Source organism: Ochotona curzoniae, unplaced genomic scaffold, assembly GCF_017591425.1.
Source record: "Ochotona curzoniae isolate NIBS_2020 unplaced genomic scaffold, NIBS_Ocur_1.0 contig_883, whole genome shotgun sequence".
NCBI classification, from domain to species: Eukaryota; Metazoa; Chordata; class Mammalia; order Lagomorpha; family Ochotonidae; genus Ochotona; species Ochotona curzoniae.
The window spans coordinates 66333118-66352989 of NW_024466599.1; the positions used below are offsets into that span (position 1 = coordinate 66333118).

At 37.3% G+C, this 19872-nt stretch overlaps 1 protein-coding gene across 18 annotated transcripts in view; it reads right to left on the reverse strand.

Moving 5' to 3' along the window:
• NRXN1 (neurexin 1) overlaps window positions 1–19872 on the reverse strand; it is a 1050610-nt gene that overhangs the window by 646362 nt on the left and 384376 nt on the right. For 7 of the 18 annotated variants that reach the window (XM_040993726.1, XM_040993725.1, XM_040993724.1 and 4 more), the window contains 2 exons: window positions 15737–16038; window positions 12420–12581 (listed from right to left, as the gene is read on the reverse strand). In XM_040993726.1, the coding sequence (XP_040849660.1) occupies window positions 12420–12581; window positions 15737–16038 (464 nt within the window). Of the gene's footprint in view, window positions 1–12419; window positions 12582–13614; window positions 13660–15736; window positions 16039–19872 lie in introns of those variants that run through there. The other 11 variants (XM_040993712.1, XM_040993714.1, XM_040993716.1 and 8 more) reach the window with 3 other exon arrangements.

The window sequence follows — 19872 nt, forward strand, 5'->3', positions numbered from 1 at the left end:
CAAATTGGGTTTAGGGTAACATATTGGGAAACCTATAAAATGCCACAAAATGTGGGCATCCCGAAGAAATTCTGAGGGCCTCTATAATGTCTCTTCAGATGGAAAATGACTCTTACACTCTTCCAGGGAACAATAGTGCCCCCATTTTTGTCACTTAAAAGAATTTCTGCTTTAATTTAGTCATCAAGAAAAAAAACAAATCCAGGCTGGGTGTGCTTGTTCAGAGAGGTGCAACTGCTTCCTCAGTGCCTGGAGGGGCCCTTTATAAAATCCTGGTTGCAGAAATCACATTTCTCAAATACTCAATGCATTGAAACTCCCAAGTCTCATTTATATCAAAAGAAGTGTTTACTTTAGGGAACAACCCATTATATTAGAAAGACATTAAAATGGAAAAATAAATACTTGGAAATCTGTTTCAGTTAGCAAATTTTGGTAAGGTAATATAATTCTATATTAATGAAGACCTAAAAAAAAGGAGTTTATGTGGAATCCATTGTAAGAACAGTACTATTCAGAAATGATAATTAAACTAAGTAAACCTGCACACAGTGATTTTCAGCATGTTGGTAAGGAAAAGAATTTTGCTAAGAAAGCAGTACTATAGAAGTCAAATGAAAGGAAGGGAAATCTCATTCAAAATTGTTATTACAACACACAGGAACTTTAATGGCCAATGGCTTAGTTCCATCTATTCAGATGCAAAGGCTTATTATTTGGAGGGCAAATGCATTCCCTCCCAGGACTACTGCTGTCCCTCTTTCGGATATTTAGGGTATAACTCTTGTGCCTGTTCTTGTGGTTTATGTAATATCCCTTCAGAGCAATCAGATAACAAGAACCTGACCTCCAAAATCAGAAAGAAAGGCAAACCCAGCACCTAAGGAATTTGAAGGGGTCTGATGGTTTCTTTGCAATTTTTGATACTTCAAGTTATAAAGGCTCCAGCCGTAAGCTCCAGAGTCACTACTGGGTTATCAGATGGTGCATTGCTTCACAGTTTACATGTCTAACATTCAGATTTGCATTGCAAGTGACATGTATACTTGTCTAGAATAAATGTCATTGGTTAGGGTTACATAAAACAACTATGCACTGTGAATACACTGATGTGAAAACAGCACAGCACTTTAGCTCAGTGACTGTCAAATTTTAAAGTCCATATAAAATCACTTGGGGATCTTAATAAAATGCAGATTCTGATTGAGTATCTGGCAGAGAGGGCATGAGTGTTTCATCTTCAACAAGCTCATAATATTTCTAATGCTACTAGTTTACAGCTCACCGCTAGGGTCGGAAGTAGGCTGTGAGTGGCTGATGGACTTATTTTCTTTCAAACTACCTAAAACCTAAAATAGTTCATTGCACAACCATGTCTAGAAATCTTTCCAACATAGACTCAACACGATTTTATAGTAGCATATGGATTAACTAACAGTCATTAAATAATATTTACAGGTAATTTCAAAGAAGCATGGATTTTAATTTTTTGATGACCACACTTCTAATCTTGGGATCCTTGAAAAAGAAAATGTCAATGAATAAAGCCAACTTACTCTTCAAATATTTAAAGTAAATATATAAGGCTCTGATACACAGTGTTAAATACTGGTAGACATTACAATAGTTTTTTTTTTCAAAGATTCATTCTATTTTTATTAGAAAGGCGGATATACAGAGAGGAGAGACAGAGAGGAAGATCCTCCATCAATGACTCACTCCCCAGGTTGCCGCAACGGCTGGCACTGAGCCAATCCGAAGCCAGGAGCCCCTTCCAGGTCTCGCACGTGGGTGCAGGGTCCCAAACCCTTGGGCTGTCCTCGACTGCCTTCCCAGGCCACAGGCAGGGAGCTGGATGGGAAGCTGAGCCGCCAGAATTAGAACCGGCGCCCATATGGGATCCCAGGCGTGCAAGGCGAGGACCCCAACCACTGTGCCATCATGCCGGGCCCTACAAGTTTCTTAAAAAGTAATGTTCAGCCAAATATGACAATGATAGTATTCTTAAAAATTAATTACTTGACTTTAACTATAAAACTTAAGAGACTGTTCCTCATTCAGTCATGCATATTTTTCTAAAACTTCAAAGTTCCCTAATTATCTTTATTTATTTGGTAAATCAGGGCATGCATGTTATGATTCAGGTCAAAATAGGAAGAAATCCTACTGGGCTTGGAGTCAAGGAACAGAGGTTTTCTTCTGACTTTTCCTATATTTTACTGATGTGGCCTTGATCATCTTAAAAATAAACAGTTAAATTGAATTGCTATTAATGAGATAATGCTTAGAAAGTATTATATTCTTATTTAAAATCAGGAAAATCCTCAGATTTGAAAGGGTAGACAATCATAAAAATGAAGAACCTCTGATTTAACAGTTATTAAGAGTTTCAAGACAACAAGAGGTAGAGATTACACTAAAACTAGGGCTGTTTGTGACCATATAGGTAATACGTCCATAAGCTAGCTGTCTGTAACCATAGCTAATTCTCACCATATTAATAGAGCTAATGTTCTGCTCAAATATTACAATCCAACCACTGCATTACTCTGCTACAATTTTACAAGTCTCACTTAATCCTTTAGGGGGAAAATTGGAGCACAAAACCACTAAACATATAACTACCGAGTCCTGGCAGCCAATTTTTGAATCCAGGACCCTGACTGTAAAGCCATTTATCTTCACTAACTGAGTAAGTACCCATGACAAGTTAGCCTAAACTCATTTACCTTCAGTAATTGAGTGAGCTACACATATCTCTGCTTGGTTCAACCTTAGAAATGTAGAATTAAATATTTGAATATTTGAAATCCAGGATCTTGATAAGATGAAAAACATCAAACTCATCCTCTTTTATTCCTGATATTTATAATCTGATGCATAGTCATATAACACATATGAAACAAAACTGAAAACTCAGAATCACCAATTTCTCTGTGTATGGAATATTTGCTCAACAAAGATAAAAAGTTTTCATTTTCCTATTACTCAAAATTATATGCTTCTGAATAACAAATTTATTTTCATTTCTACATAATTAATTTTAAATTTGTTTTACTAGTGATGATTTTCCTTAAAAAAAACCCCACTAATTACAGTGAACAGAACTAATTTTCTTCTAAACATAAGTAGTCTGATACAAAGAACAGAGGATGAAGGTAAATCATCTCATAATAGAAATTAAGAGGAAACAAAATACTCATTTTGTTTTGGAAGGACTGAAGATTATATTGTGTATGGTTTAAACTTGATAAAGGGACAAACTTGCATTTGGATGAACCTTTTTTTCCTTCTTACTAATAGTTTCCTTAGAAAGACTTAATCACAGTTTCTGCTATGATTCTATTGGGCCACTTGCAGAGTTTCCAATCTAATTTTGTGTTTCTTTGTCTCTCCAGATTCCTATCTTATTCATCTATGTGACCTCCATACTCAGTTCAGAGTAGGGCACATTTTAAATAGTGATCAGTCCTTACTAACTGAATGCACGTATGCAAATATTAGTGAATATACAACTAGTCTAGCTTAAGATATTCCAATGGACGCTGCAATTAACGGAACATGCCCAGTCTCAGACATTGCTCATTACTGCTTTCTGTAAGGCTGGATAAGATCATATTCTATAAGTCCTCAGATTTAAAATGTCATTGAATCACCTACTAGATCATGTTATGCTAGTTTAATATTTGAAAGCACTACGATTCATTATGCCAACTGCTGATATGGTTCCAGGCTATGGGGCATCTGCTGGAAATGATGGGAAATAAAAATCTGTGAGTCCCCTGGAAGGGAGTTTGCTATGTTCAAAAAGCTAAACTCCAGATAAGAACTCACCAGATGCTGTGTAGACTAAATGGCTAAGTTCCAGTTCCTTGGGGACCTGAGCAGATGGGTCTCTCTGAACCCAATGCCATAAAGGAGTATCTATGGCAGGAAGCCTAGTTTCTGCCCCAATTGTTTATTCCCCCTTCCCCTCAGGCTATAATGCACAGAAATGAACTCACCCTCTGCAAGTATATGAAGCTAATACTTTATAGAGATGTAGAAAGTAATTCCAAATATGTTTTCTTAACATGACTCTTTAACTGGTTGACTACACAGGACAGAAATTTATGACAACTATTATTATCTCATATTCACTGTCTTAAGGGAGAAATATTCTGAAATATATATATATATATATATATATATTTCCTGCTCCTTCCAGCAGTCATCCCTAAATGCACCTCTCACCATGACCTAGGCAGTGCTTTATTTTTTCTTCTCCCCAATTTCCCGTGAAGCCCATTACATCTAATTTTTATCTTCATAAAAATACTGAGAATTAAAGAAGTGAAGTGGCATTACGCTATGGCAGAGGAGCCATACAGAGTTCCAGTTAGGGCTAAGAAGTATGTGGATTGATTATTGTGGTTCAGATTTTTGGCGTTGCTACTTAATAATTATTTCACTTCAGGACAGTCACTGAACTTCTCACTCCTCCAAGTCCTTATTCGTCAATAGGGATGGGATTAGTGTATAACTGTTATCATGATCAGAGTATTACCTCTGATCACACAAAGCACTGGAGAAAAGCGAGCACACATCCTTCTGTGTAATTAATAGTAAAAGTAGTACTAAATATAAAAATTATTAATCCACCAGAAGATTTCCTTGAATTTTGAAATACTTTATATCAAGTTATCTCACAGAGTATCATCAACTTAGTTTTTGAAGTCAATTTCTGATTCACTACTTTCCTGATATACATAGATCCATGTTGTTTAAGGAATTCACCAGACTTATGGACAATGTGCACATACAATATTATCATTCTGGAATATATTATATGTTGGCTCTCTTACATTTCTAAAAAGAACTCTGCATTTTTTATATTTGTTTATTTGAAAGGTATAGTGACAGAACAAGACACACACACACACACACAAACCTTTGTCCACTGGTTTGTTTTTTCTTCCCAGCTGTCCTTAATAGCCAGGAATAGCTAAGGCTGTCAAGCTAGGAGTTGGGAATCATACTCAGAATTCTCACAATGGTGTCAAGAAACCAAGTACTTGGGGCCTGTTTCTTCTATGCTGCACTAGCAGGAACCTGGGTTGAAACTATAGGCAGGACTTGATCCCAGGCACTTAGCTAACCAATGTGGGGGTATCCTAAAATGTGGCTTAACTGGCTGCGCCACACACTATCCAAAAGAGCTCTGACTTCCAATACTCACACCTACAATGACTTACATAATGCTAGGCACTGTAAGCCTCTGGTGTCAGTGACAATCTGATGCAGGCCATGTATTCTGCTAGTAGGGGTACTCAATCCAGGGACGGGAACTGAAGTCTGGGTTCCAATCTCACTTCCATAGTCATGTGTTCTCTTGAGATCTCAGAGTCTAATTTGTATCGTGAGATTATAACTTCTGCTATATCATATGGGTTCTTAAGATGACTTCTATAAGTAAACTTACCTTATAAATACAAAGGAGGCCAGGATAATTGGCTACTATGCGCATTTTTAATGCTGACATTTTATTATAACAGCATTAAAATGCTTCTCAGAGCCTCGAGATCTGGAAGAAACTAGGCCAGGTCTATAATAAATCAGACTAATGACATAGCAGAATTTATCAAATGCTTTGACATTCCCTTAGACTCCATCTTGTTTTCCTGTTAGAGTTCTAAAGCCAAAACTATCTGCTTTCGTGCTTTGATTCAGGTTGAGGACATTTTTTCTGGACCTGAACTTTCATATATAGCAGTATAGGTCCATTTGCTGCTCTCCAGCTGGGCTACTAGCTGTCTCTGAGTCACCAAAGCAAGAACCTTTCTCTAGGTAGGTAGCTCAGAACAACTGGAAAAATTTCATTTATCCCCTGGGCAACATCCATGGGGCCTGTAATGACAGACTAGAGTAGTCAAAGGATATGGCTTAAATAAATACTACGTTTATTACAAGAATCTGGCTGCTATATGAATTAGATTTTTCCAGCTAAACTAACAAAAAAATAAACAGCAGATATCAGATTCAGTGTTGAACACTTTTGAGATGAAAGTTAGCCTGCAGACATAATTAGCTAGTTGGCCGACCAGAAACTAAGTCAGGTCAACGTGTGTCTTCATGGGTTAAAGGACTTCTGCATTTTCTTAGAGGCTATTAACCTTATGAGCATTACATAATTCATCTAAAAATGGTTAATTCAAGTGAGGACATGAAACATGAAATCAAGGTAGTGCATTCCTAGTTACATAATAGCATGGAAAGTAAAAATATCTGGATTTATATGTAATATGCTTAGGAAAATTAAAGCTCAAAGAAGGAGTATGGAAAGGTCAATGTAAAAATGTATTTGAAATGCTACGAACCAATAGATAGTCCAGGACATTGACTTACTGTCTTTCTTCTCGCACTGTATTGTCCTGGACTATCTATTGGTTGGTAGTGCGAGAAGAAAGGATGTAAGTCAAGGACCTCAGCAAGAAGAGACTGCAGAAATTAAAATCCCGGGGAGAATCTTTTCTAATCATGCTTTTGGAGTGCTTATGAGGAGGTCCCTACTAGCTAACAGAGTCCTCCTTTCTCTCATGTGGGATAATTTAAAGATATCACTGGTGATCTCTTTAGACATCCATTTCTCTAACAGGTCACAAAGCCTTTTAATTCAAATTTGGAAAAGGAAACTAAGTTGCAAATGCTGCCATGGACTTGTGTTTTCATATCTAAGTGGCATTTATGTTATTCCTCTCTGTGAAGACAAGGAAAATAAGAATGGAAGGACACTTGAGGACCCCAATCTGGTGAATGGATGCACCAAGCACAGGCATAAACGGAGAAGACTTTGTGATTGGGAGTTCTTTACCATCTAAAACAGGAAGGACAGATTAAAAGGGATTTGAACGAAGCAAACGTTCTTCTTTCCCGATGTTGACACGGATGCTCTGTGCAAGTTAGAGAGTGACCACTCCCCACAAAAGAAGGGACCCTACAAATCAGGAGTCAATCATTGCTTTCTACAGCATGGGGTGGAGGATGATTACATAAATCTAAAGCAATTAAAGACTCAGCTGATCTAATTAGGTTGATGACATTTTCAGTAGGGATTTGGTGCCATGTAGCATTTAACTCAGTTTTAGTTTTCCTCTAGAATCTTTCTTTTGGCTTATTCTGAGCAATTTTTAGTTGTAGGATTCTCAATTACCTCACACAGGCAGTGTCTTCCCTCAAACTGACAGCAAAACTTCAAGCAGGTACATATGGCTAAAAACAATCTTAAAATAAAAGATCGTAGGTGGTTTTAAGGACTATGCAATCCTTTCCACCTCCTCCAATTTTGCTTCCTTACTAACAATCCATGTTAAATAATGTCCACCCTGCAGAAAGCAAGATGATGTTTTAAAGCCTTTGCAGTGATACAAGAGACCCTGCGACAGCAGATTCTGAGTGAAGACTTAACCAGGGAGCTACATCACCTTTCTGGGTAGGTCACTGACAACAGAAAACAGCATGATCACCACACCGGGGTTGACACACCTATTAGGGAGACTTTCATCTTTCTTTAAATCTTCTTAAAATATCTGTAAAGCAAATCACTTAGGAATTATCCGAGATACTCTGAAACAACAGAACGTTTGCCAAGTGGTCTAGGGCATATGTGCAGGGCAGACAGCCACTCAGCATTTATTTCATCTAGCACCATGATCTCTCCTTCTGTAGGAATCTCTGGCTTCTGCTACAGTGGCAATTACTCAAAACTACGCCTTAGAAAAATTACTTTAAAATATTATAACTTCTTAAGCAACATAGTTTAGCATTCGCCTATCATGATCAGAGAAGTGAATATAGTAGGCAGAGATTTCTGACAAAGTATGATCAGTGCTGTTTTTGAAATGTCAAACTGTAAAACAATATGCTAAAAATTATTTGTTTTAAATGCAGAGTGACAGAGAAGGAGGGGTGAGAAAAAGAAAGAAATCTTCTGATTTGATGGTTCACTCTTCAAATGGTCACAACAGCCTGGGCTATGCCAAACTGTGGCAGGAGCTTGTATCTCCATCCTGGTCTTATGCACAGGTGGCAGGGACCCAAGTTTGGGGGCTATTGACTGCTTCCTTTTCAGGTAAAAAGTAGGGAACTGTGATCAGCAGTGGACAGTTGAACTGGCACTCCAATATGGAATAACAGCAACGCAAATCCTGGTTTAATCTGAAGTACCTCAACATTAGCCCCTAAAAAGCATACTTTAAAAGACCTGAGAATTTCATTGTTTTGGAACATATATGATTGGTAACTTGTTATTTATAAATTCTCTTTTTCAAAAATTTATACTCATGGACGTCACTCTCATGAACACTAGCACTTATCCAAAGACATTTTCATGTATTTACAGTGAAAATAGAGAGATCTTTTTGAAGTTCTTTGGCCATTCAACATTTCTTTTCATTGTAAACAAAGTACCAAAGAGAATTCATTAACATTTACCAAATTCTTTAAAATTATTTCATCTTACATTAAAATTTCATGATCACTTATATAGTGATTATAATTAAGAGTTAGTTTTCTCAAGTGGGGGTTGTGATGTAGCACATACAGTCCCTGTGCCTGTGATGCTGGCATGCCACATGGTTGTGGTTCACATCCCCTGCTGTTCTAGTACAAATGCTGCTCTGTGCTAATGACCTGGGAAAAGCAGCGGTACATAGACCAAGTGTTTGGGTCCCAGCCATTCATGTGGAAGACCCAGATGAAGTTCCTGGATCCTGTCTTTGCCCTGGCCATTGCAGCCTTCTAGGATGTGAACCAGAGGATGAAAGAACTTGCTATCTCTTGTTCTGTAACTCTTAAATAAGTAAATAAATATATCTTCAAAGAAGAGCTTTCTACAGATATTTCAAGTGACATATTGGGAAAGACTTGAATCAGTTCCAGTAAACAATACATCATACTGTTTTGATATACCGAATAATTTCATTTTGGATTGATCTTTATAGCACAAAGATATGAATTAGTGCAAGCTACAGGCTATCTCTCTACCTTGAGTCTCAACATATACAACGCAACAGTGTCAGCCATTCAAATGTGTTTCACCGGACAGGAATCTATATTTTAATTTTGGCTTTCCCCTTTACTATTCTTGGTTAAGTAATCTCTCTAGGTCAATTTCCCCATCTCTAGAATAAAGTGGCTGTGGTTGTTCAGCCTAATGGGTAAGATGCCCATATCCCACATTGCAACATCGACTCCATTCCTGCCTCTGGCTCTTGACTCTGGCTTTCTGCTATTGCAGACTTTGGGAAGAATAGTGGTGGCTCAAGAAAATGGGGTTCTGTGAGGGACCTGGCTAACATTCCTTTTGTTGAGTATTTGGGGTGTGACTCAAGAGATGGGAGTACCCATCCTCTATCTTCCTTCTTCCCTCCTTCCCTCTATATCGCACTCCTACTGAGTATGTATATGAAACAAATAATTTTATAATTTAAAAAAGAAGTCGATTGGACTTGGAGATTTTGTTTTGAATTTTTCTGTTTTTACTATTCCAAAAAGTTTTCTGTGACATTAAATGAGATGTTAGAATTTTCCTTTGAATTGACTCTACTAAAATGGATTAGATATGTTGAAAATAAAAAATGCAAGGGGCTAATAAAGCTGTAATTAGGTTCTATACATGTAATATGCTATAGGCCATGAGTTCTAAACAACATGTTAGGCAAATTTACAAAGACTCACTGCTAAGAGATGATCTGTAACAAGGGACCTGGCTATATCATTCTCTTTTCAATAGTGTTAAAAAGCTGGGTATCTGAAATAAAGTGATTGAACTCTGAATCTATGATTCTTGGTCATTATTTCATTTCAGGGATAGAAAAAGTGAGACATTCTAAATAGCTATTCAGACACTAGCAGAAACTATAAACTATCAAAAAGCTCTCCAACTGAAGTATTTTTGATTTATACGTCTATCATGTCTGTATTCTTGCACTTTCTAATGTATTGGGAGGATACAAAGTGGATGAAATGACATGAGTAATACACAAAATGCTGGCCGTGCCTGTTTGAAACATATACACCAGGCTGTGAAAGAGAGAGAAGTGGGAGCGTCTAATCAATGAAGAAATGTCATTTGTATCCAAGCCCAATAGAGACCAGAACATGAGTGAATGCCCTTTTTATGAACTAAGTAGCTGTAAACTAAATGTTACTCTCTCAAGACCGACTGACTTTTTTTCTTTTTCGTTTTATGATTTTTTGGGACGGGGGGGTGAGTGGCTGAAAGACCAACATAAAAAGAGATTGCTACCATGGCTTTAACATTTAAACAAAAGTTTTAACATAAAAATTTAAAGATTAATGGCATTAATCTGAAGCACAGTTCAGTTTACCACTATGATTTCAAAATAAAGGAATTAAGCACAGATTTATACGCACAAAAACTGTCCTTGTAAATACAGAACTACTACTCGTCTAACTGCATGTTAGAGGTCACTACGGAAATCCTAACATTTTTGCAGGTTGCCTAAAAGAATTCTCAAGCTAGATTTCCATTTATGTTAGAATCTTTGGGTTTCCATTTCCTTCTTTAATTTGAAAGATAATTAGTCTTTTCTTTTAATAGGTAAAGAAAGGCATTGGGAAAAACTGCCGATTGGCTGGGTTCACAGTGAACTTGAGGAATGCAATGTGCGTGTTTGGGGATTACTTTTGCCATAATCATCACTAGAAAGGAGTGTCAAGAATTTTCTTGTAAAATGTATTTTGTGCTTTTAAATCATGTCCCTCCTTAACTTGAAATGCTTTCTCTATCCTCTGCCCATCCAAATTAGAATCATTCTCAGATTCTCACATCTAAATCTGTGCATTTTCCTTGCCTGCTAGAACTCTCATTCAGCTCAGACACTTTCTAACTCAAATGCCATACAATTCAATACGTCATTCCTTGCACATTTCTAAAAAAAAAAATTAGTCAGCAACAAACTTGAGAATTTATATATTCTTCTATGACAAGGTGAATATGAGACATGACATATTAGGATAGTCTAGACCCAAAGCAATATGAAATTAGACTTTCTCAACTGAACTCCAGCCTTTAATATTTAGAGTTGTATGACTTTAGCTTATTGGCTTGAAACCTCAGTTTCTTTGCCTGAAAAATGCAATTAAAACTATTGTGAAGAAAAGGTATACTCTATGATAGCACTAATTGCAAAGTAAAAGTTCTGAAAATGTTAGTTCTATTATTATGACAATTGGTATTATTGCTTTTATTGTTTTGAATTGATTATCCCCTAAGGATCTCAACACAGACCTGTTTCACTGTATATATCAGTAAAGAGTAAAAATTACCCTCTGAGAGACAAATCAAAGTAAGAGGAGATTCAACCTTTCAAAAATGCATTTCATTGAATCAGTTAAGACTATAGCATTTTGGAGTTCTCATTAGCACTCTTCTACATAATTCCACACCTTAGGAAAGGAAACATCCAGAACAGTAACATCAACAGACACAGTCGGTGTAACACCACAGTGATTGCTTTCTCCAGATGCTTACCTGAATCAGGCTTCTATGGATCGAGGTATTTTGTTTAATAATAAACCAAAGTTTGTTGCTATCAATCAATGCCATGCATGGTTAATGATTAGAAAGTTTGAAAGTATTCAATCTTATGGTTTAGAGACCCAGAACACTAAATTACAGCCACACAATCTCAGAGGAACTTCTATTTGCAATATTGGAAGAAATTAGATTATGCTTGAGCAGAAAGATATACAATCTGCATATTCAAGAACTTCTTGATGCTTTTCTCCCCAAATCATAATACAATGAAATCCTACAAAAAGTCACAGTAGACAACAACAGCTGAGAATAATAAGGAAAATTATTGATATCATTTTAGCTTATGTCATCTTGTTCAGGTCAATATCTATTGAACTCACTAGACTACTAATGACACAGCTTACTTATCACTTAGCATACCTAAATTACAGGTGTAAGACATTTTATTACATAGACTCATTCTATTCTTGTAGTCTGTTTTTTTTCCTTTCTCCCTTAATATTCAAACAAGTCACCACTATATAGCTCACATGTAAGATATTTAAGTAAAAATGAATGGCCAAATCATTTACTTTAGCCTCATCATCTCTATTGGTTTGACTTTCTTTTATAGCCCATATGCAGCTGTCCATGTAAATCTCTATTTGAATTACTTACAGGCAAGTGGAGAAGGAAACTTGATTCCTTCACGTTGTTTTGTGAGCTGCTTCCCCTCCCCACCCATTCCCCAATCCTACATGAAAAATACAACAGAATTCTGAATTTAAGGTTGTGACATTTGACTCGGAAGACATCATGGCTTCTGCCCCGACTCTTTCAGTGTGGATCTGAAATGATGAGATCATGAATTAGGAAGGATTCTGGTGACCGCGATATTTACCTCTTTGAGACAGCCCATAAAGTTGTTACTGACTGGTGACCCTGGCAGGTCGGCTGTGCTGGGACTGCCTCCAACATAGAAAAAGTCATCAGACCCCAGCATGGTATAATCTTCTTGCGTGTAGCCGGTTGTGGTAAGAATCCCATCCACTGATATTGTCACCTAGATAACAAAGCACAGGGAAAGGACACGCTATACTCAGACCTAGATACTGTCATCCTGGGATATGCCTGTTTTGTGTTTTGCTTTGTTTTACTTTTTTTTGTTTTGTTTTGCTTTTTGCTTTTTTTTCTGTTTGAGTTTTTTTGTTTATTATTATTACTATTATTATTATTTTTAGACCTATGACGGAACCCATTTTCATGTCTGTTTGAGGTTTATTCTTGATTCTATTCAACTAGCCCTAGGAGATCTAAACTAGTTAGAGTTAACTGATTATTGAACTAGTGTCAGCATCATCCCTGTTGCAACTCAAAAGTCATTTAGCAGACACAAAAATGGTGTTAGTAAAATGCTTCCTAGGTTAGTTTTGCTGGTGTACATATTAGTAAAGTTTAGTTGTCTATTATTAACTAATCACAACGTGCACCTTGTTAACATAAAAGGCGCAAGCTATTTCCAGCAATGTCACTATTTGCACTATTAAGCAGCAATTGTTTAGCATGCAAGTGCCTAAATCCATGCCAAAGGGGAAGAAAAGGCAAAACAACCAGTGGAAGCGGCACACATGGATGTGCACATGCAGGAGGGACAGTACAGTTCCGAAAGGAAAGGAAAGAAAACAGGGAGAACCAAAGGAAAAGAAACAACTGCGTTGTGATGACGTAAAGATGAGTGGGTGTGGCATCCCCAGCATTCCCAAATCAAGTATCCATGCCATGCATCATGAATGGTTAGAGACTGGCTGAGCCTGCGGTCACTCAGGCCAGCCACCATTTGTCTTATTCCGTGTTAACCACAGCTGGATGCAAAACGTTCGAAACGTTAACGATGCCCCTACAGGTGAGTTAGGAAACAGAAGTTGACAGGAACAGGTAAAAAATAAGAAGATCAACAACAGATGGAAAGGAAGAGGTCAAAGTAAGCAGAAGAGTACCAACCGCAGTTCCTCTTTTGTTAATGATGTCTACAGTTAAAAGAAAGAAAGAAAACACACGGCAAACCCAAAATAAGAAACAATTAGAATGATATCTACCGAACAATGTAGTTTGTTTACCATAGCGTGTCCAATGCCTGAGTGCTTTGTGGAGAAGGGGGGAGAAAGGAAATTAAAAACTGTGAACAGAATAACGATCGTTACTTAAAAAATATGATGGTCTCTACCATGTTAGTACATTTTTTGATTCAGGTAACGGTTAGTAGAATGAAACATTCCATGAATGACATGTTAGTTATTAAGCATGTTAGTAACATAGAAAAAGGGCAAAAAAATTTTACAAGAAAAAAGCAGACTAACAAATAGGCCTCCCATAGAGGTAATATATATTTTTTCTCCTGCCATTATAGGTCATAACTTGCTGCTAGACAGAAAACAGACACATGGCAATGTTCCCTTTGTCCTTCTGAGTACATCTGACAGGCACTTTAAAAAGTCTAGAAGGGATTCAAAGGCCTACAGCTTATCGGCTGACCACTGCTACTTTATGCCCCATAATTGACCCTCCCCCGCCCTGGCCCACCCCGACCCCAGTAAATTAGTAAGGAATTGATTGGCATTGCCCTACTACTCAATTTTACAGCATACAAGGACTCCTCCTCAACTCCAAAACTTCCTTCGGTCATATTGATGGACTTTAGGGTCACAGTTGACTGCAATGAGACAAAGCAAAGATCCTGACACAAACAATGAGTAGAATGGATTTGTTTTTCATCTGTCTTGCCACACATGCACCCGGGCTGTACAGCAAGTTTCCTTCAAGCTATCAATTCGCTGCTTGTTTTGTAACCTGAGCAAAGGCAAATCTAGAAAGTGGGCTTCTCAAGCCCCACCCTTCCTTCTGTGCTTCTCTCAAATGAGCCTCCGGTCTCTTGGTGAGTATCTGAGAGAAAAATAAAAAAAATAAAATAAAAAAGGGACAACCAAAGAGACAGACTTTGAGGAAATCTGTGGTCTACAGCTGTACTGGTGGTGGGTAACCACCTCCCTGGGCAGGTGCGAAGCATGCAGGGCCCCTCCCAAGTCAACAAGGCATCTTGTTGGGGTCCTCTGTGTTGTCCTTGTCTACCTTAGCTAGACTACTTCATGAAACCTACAGCTCCTTTTGGCTTCTCTAGCTCAGATAGTTGAAGCCTTTTGGAAATGAGAAAGAAACGGTTAGACAGTCAACAGCTCAGAAAAGAGGGCCATTTTAGTAAAAGGAAAACCAGAGACAATCCGATCAGTCTGCAAATGTTCAGAGAGACAACAAATATATTAAGGATATTAGTTTGAGATAAGCATGTAGTACAAAAAGTGAAATAGTAAAATAAGTCACTGGCAACATTTCATGAAAAGATATACTATAATATAAAATTTCAAATAATAACCACAGCTAATCATGCTCAATATAGAATGGTAACCTATTCACTTCCATCTGTATATAAATACATATACTACAATGATATATCTCAGTTTAAAACATACAGTACAGCTGGACCCACAGATTGAATAAAGAGTGGCTGTTTTCCATGTTTAGAGACTTGTACATGAATTGCTAAAAACAGCCAGATAGGAGTGGGTACCTAGGTGTCATTTGGGGTTTAACTTAGTATCTGTGCTAATAGAAACATCTTATAAACATCATCTCTAGCAGATCCTTAGAGCTCGGGGACCTTTCTTGTGCCCATTGTTGGGGTGGGAATGGGGAGGAGAAAGGGACTGGTACAATCCCAAATCACAAACACAGGTTCGTTTGTTTGTTTTTGACTACAAAAAAAAGGAACTGGGATTAATGACCCCAATGTGCATGCTTCCAAATGATCACCATGAAAACTATCATTTAAAATCAAACAAATAAAAAAAACTAAAACAAACAAACAAAAAAAAACACAACAAGAAAATATCATACACATCATAGGAAGGGGAGGGCGCAGGGACATCCCGGCAGCCCCCTGGGAAACTGTCACATGACACTCTATCAAAATAGCCTTTGGGCCCCACAACTTTCTAGATATGCCCCTGCTCAAGCACGGCAGGAAGATTCATCTCAGAAGAAGAAAAAGCTAACTGTGAGCGACTCTGAGGAGCCCTGTTTCATGTGGTTAGGGTTTTCAAATACCACGCACACAGCTGCCGTGAGAAACAAAGCCAGTTACTCTCTTATCCACTGCACTGTTACCTGACGCAGATTCCTGGTGACTTTCACATCATGCCAGGCATTATCATTAAACTTTCCATTCACGGGTTCCACTAGTGCTTCAAAGGCCCCTGATCCCAAATTAATGACCAGAGAGACAGCTCCATTTTTCAGCGCAAGATTGACATAATCGGCTGATTTCCCAGTGTGAAGCATCAGTCCATTCCTCTGAAGGGTCTTAAAGGACAGAGTTATTTCATCGCTGCTGCTTTGAATCGGGTTCTGAGACAGGTCGTAGCAGAAGTATTCAGATCCTTTGAAAGTGGCAATGTATTCTTCTTTACCTAGAGGAAAACAGACACACAGCCTGGTCAGTAAAGAAATGCACAGTGCAAACTCGTAGATCTTAACAGAAGCAATAACCAATCATTGCCCCCCTCCAACCTCCTCATGCCACCTAAATTAACTTTGCCTAATTATCACTCATGACAAGAACTCTGTCAAAAAAAAAATCCAGCAGTGCTGTAGGTGGCAGTATATTTTTAAATAAACCTTCTTGGCTATCAACTACAGTAGCTAAAACTGACATTCTTGAAAATTCAATTAATTTTTAAGTATCACTGCAAGAGCTCTGATCAGAGAAAGCAGCTCCATGATATCTCCAGGGCACGAATCAGACACCACAAATACATATTGGATGGTTCCACTCTGCTGGCAACAGTGAATTCCAACATGTTTGCAACATTCTCCCCGTCCAACTGAGGAGTTATTTTAATTTGCAGTGAGAGATTGATATTCAAAGATCTTTCTCAATGAAGAACCAAACATTTTCATCATGAGTGACAGTAGCAAACTACCTAGTGAAGGGGAACTAAAAGACAAACGAAGGAAAAGATAAAACAGCAACAGGCTTTGGCTTACAAGTAAACTGATTTCCTACAGAGCATGTGCATTCTTTCTTTCTTTATTTATTTATTGCCTCCCTGGATAGAAGGAAAGCAATAAAGAGTCTAATGGAGTCAGCAGGATTGTTGATTCATTCCCCGGTCTCTCCAAGCAGATGGTAAAGCTGGGTTTTATGAGACTGGCAAGCATTCCAACACATCATCACAGGAAAAGTATCTTGATAAAGCCTCAACATTTTCTACATAACCCAGTCCTCACTTTAGCAGTAATAATGTGGATCCCACAAGATGCTAGACAGATCGCATAGAAACATGGCTATTTGGAAAGAGCAGTTTTCTTCCACTGGTGACGTGCATTTAAGTAAGGAAGGAGTGCAAGCCTAAAGATCTTTTGACTTTTAGCAATGATAATGTGTGCCAGGGAAAATGACACGATATAATAGAATTAGCTTGTGATAAACAATAAACAAAGATTGAAAGTTGTATGGGGGAACTGTAATCTGTTCCAGGGGTGACAGAATTACTATTATGTCCACTGCAAGATTCATATTCCAGGAGGCACTGCCATCTTCCCCCAAGCAATAGGTTTTTACTTCAGAATTATTTTCATTTGAATCTGAATTCAAAGAAAGGTCGCATCTCATCAGTGCCAGATGACCTGACTACCTGAATGGCAGAACTGCTGTAAGTTATTACACATAGACAAGTCACAGCCTTGCAAGACAGACAGCACTGACACTTTCACGAGAGACTGAATCCTGTAAGTTATTAACCATCACAAATAGACCAAATTGATCAGAACCACAAGAAAGATTCCAGTCCATATTAGGGGGGGTCCCTATCATTCATACACCAAAAATATTGTCTAAGCATCTCTCACCTGCTCAGCTGAAAGAATCCATTTAAACAGCTACACAAAGTTTGAGGCCTGAGCAGGTTTGGACCAGTTCAAAGGCTGAAGCTTTGTATCCAAGCAAACACACACAATTGTTAAGTCTGTGTGCAATGAGTCCCCCCAAAAAATGACTGTTTCGCTAGAAAACAGGGCTGAGCCACAAGGAAAAATAAAAAACAGTTTGTAGTCACTAGGAAACAGCTTTGAAGTCTTGATGTTTTTTTAACATGATGCTATTACATACGGATGAACATATATTACTCTTATTGTATGACTTAATTCCAAATTTAGGCAGTTTGAATTTGCATTAACTGCATACCCTGTTTTGGAAAACACTGTGGAATCTGTAGCTACCCAAGACACAATAAATTAAGGCATGAATATAAGCAGAGTAAATATTTCTTCTATGTGCTGTTTCATGAAAAAGTATGTGTGCTATACAAAAACACAAAAATCATTTCTATAGTCCACAATACATAAAGGACTGAATTATCCCTAACTTTTTTTTTTACTTTATATGGATTTTGTTACTAAGTTTTGTATTATGTCAAATCCCAAACAGCACAATGCAATTAGATACGCATTTCTGTTGAATACTTAAGTATATGTCTATTTTCAAATATAAGCCCCAAAGTCTTTTATAACTTTATTACATGTTAAAACCAATAAATAAATAAGATATAAGCCCTACAGCAATGTATGGGTCAAAGAACTTTATATGCAGAATATATAAAGAACTTCTGCTAATCAATAATTAAAATCCTTGACATGCCAAGAGAACAAATAGGACATGTGACCACACACTCCATTATATAAGAATATCCATATGAAAAATTACTCAATTTTATTATCTTCAGAAAAATAAAACTACAATCATAATGCTACACCTACACTTTCCATCAGAAAGAACAAAACGAAAAATATTGAAAAATATCAAGTATTGGTGAAGACAAGGAGCAGCTAGAACTCTCATACATTGTTAGTGGAGACTGCTTTGATCTTTGGGTATTATCTTTGAAAGTTAAACATGTATCTGCTTTACCACTCATAAATGCACCATCAAAAAATGCAAAAATATTCCATCAGATTCACAAATCAAAATGTTTGCAGTAAGATGGAGCAATCCACTATGGGAGGAGGGGTGTAGGAGGGGTGGGGGGACTCCCCAGTGCTTATAAAACTGTATCACATAATACAATGTTAATTAAAAAAAAACAAAGTAAGACTAAATAAATAAAAAAATTTAAATATAAAAAAAATGTTTGCAGTAACACTCTATATAATTAGCTTCAAACTGAACACCACTACAGACAACAATCAATAAAAGAATTGGATAAATAAATAGGTATAACATCAAACAGGTTACTAAATATATCATCAAGAGCTATATGCAGAAATATTGATAAATCTCAAAGTAATAACATTAAGTGGGAAAACAAATAAGGCCAGCATAGTGATGCAACTTATGATGTCAACATCCCATCTCAGAGCACCAGCTCAGATCCTGGCTATTCCTCTTCTAATTCAACTTCCAGCTAATGTAACTGGGAAGGCAGCATGGAAAACATGAATAGACCTCCAGGATCCTGGATCTTACTGGTTTCAGATCTGTCGAACATAGACACTTGTGAGAAAAAATGGAAGGTAATTCTGTGTGGCAGAATGGGGAGGGAGTGTGTCTCAGTGGACTGAGGTTCACATCAGGTTTAATTCTTATGTCCTAAGGAATTTAACAAAAAATCCAATCATTTGATTTGCCACAACTGTTTCATTTAGAAATAAATCCAGATGATTTTTATAAAGAAAAACAGCATGAAATTAAAGAAGAGTAGCAGTTCACTTTTTCCTTAGATTCTCAATTTGACACAAGCCTGTGATAGATTCTGAAATTTCCAAATACAGTTCAATATACGTAAGCACTGAGGTCACCTGCTATAGTTGGGTTACACTAAACAAACTTCTGTAAAACAGTCATTCTCCAAGGTTTTATTTCCTTTTGAGTAAAGCTCAAGACAACCAATCCAGAAACAACTTGCCAAGCTTTCAATCAACAAAAAGAGGGAGACTGTAGATGACACATTTTAGATCCCTAACTATGAAAGCTGAAGAAGACTTAACGCATTATGGAGTCCCAAATTACCAATGTAGTAATCTGGGCACTGAATTAATGGTTCTTCCTCTCAGTATCTATCCTTGTCTGTCTGTCTCTGTTTCTTCAGCTTTCAGGTAAGTATGTAAATAAAATGAGGCAAATGGTAAATCTCGTCCAAATTTGTTTTATTCCTGAACACAATGAAAACCCTTTAGAAAACAACAGTAGGAGGAGTGGCATGATTTATATTTCAAAATAATAATTATGGCTATGTTGTAGAAAATGA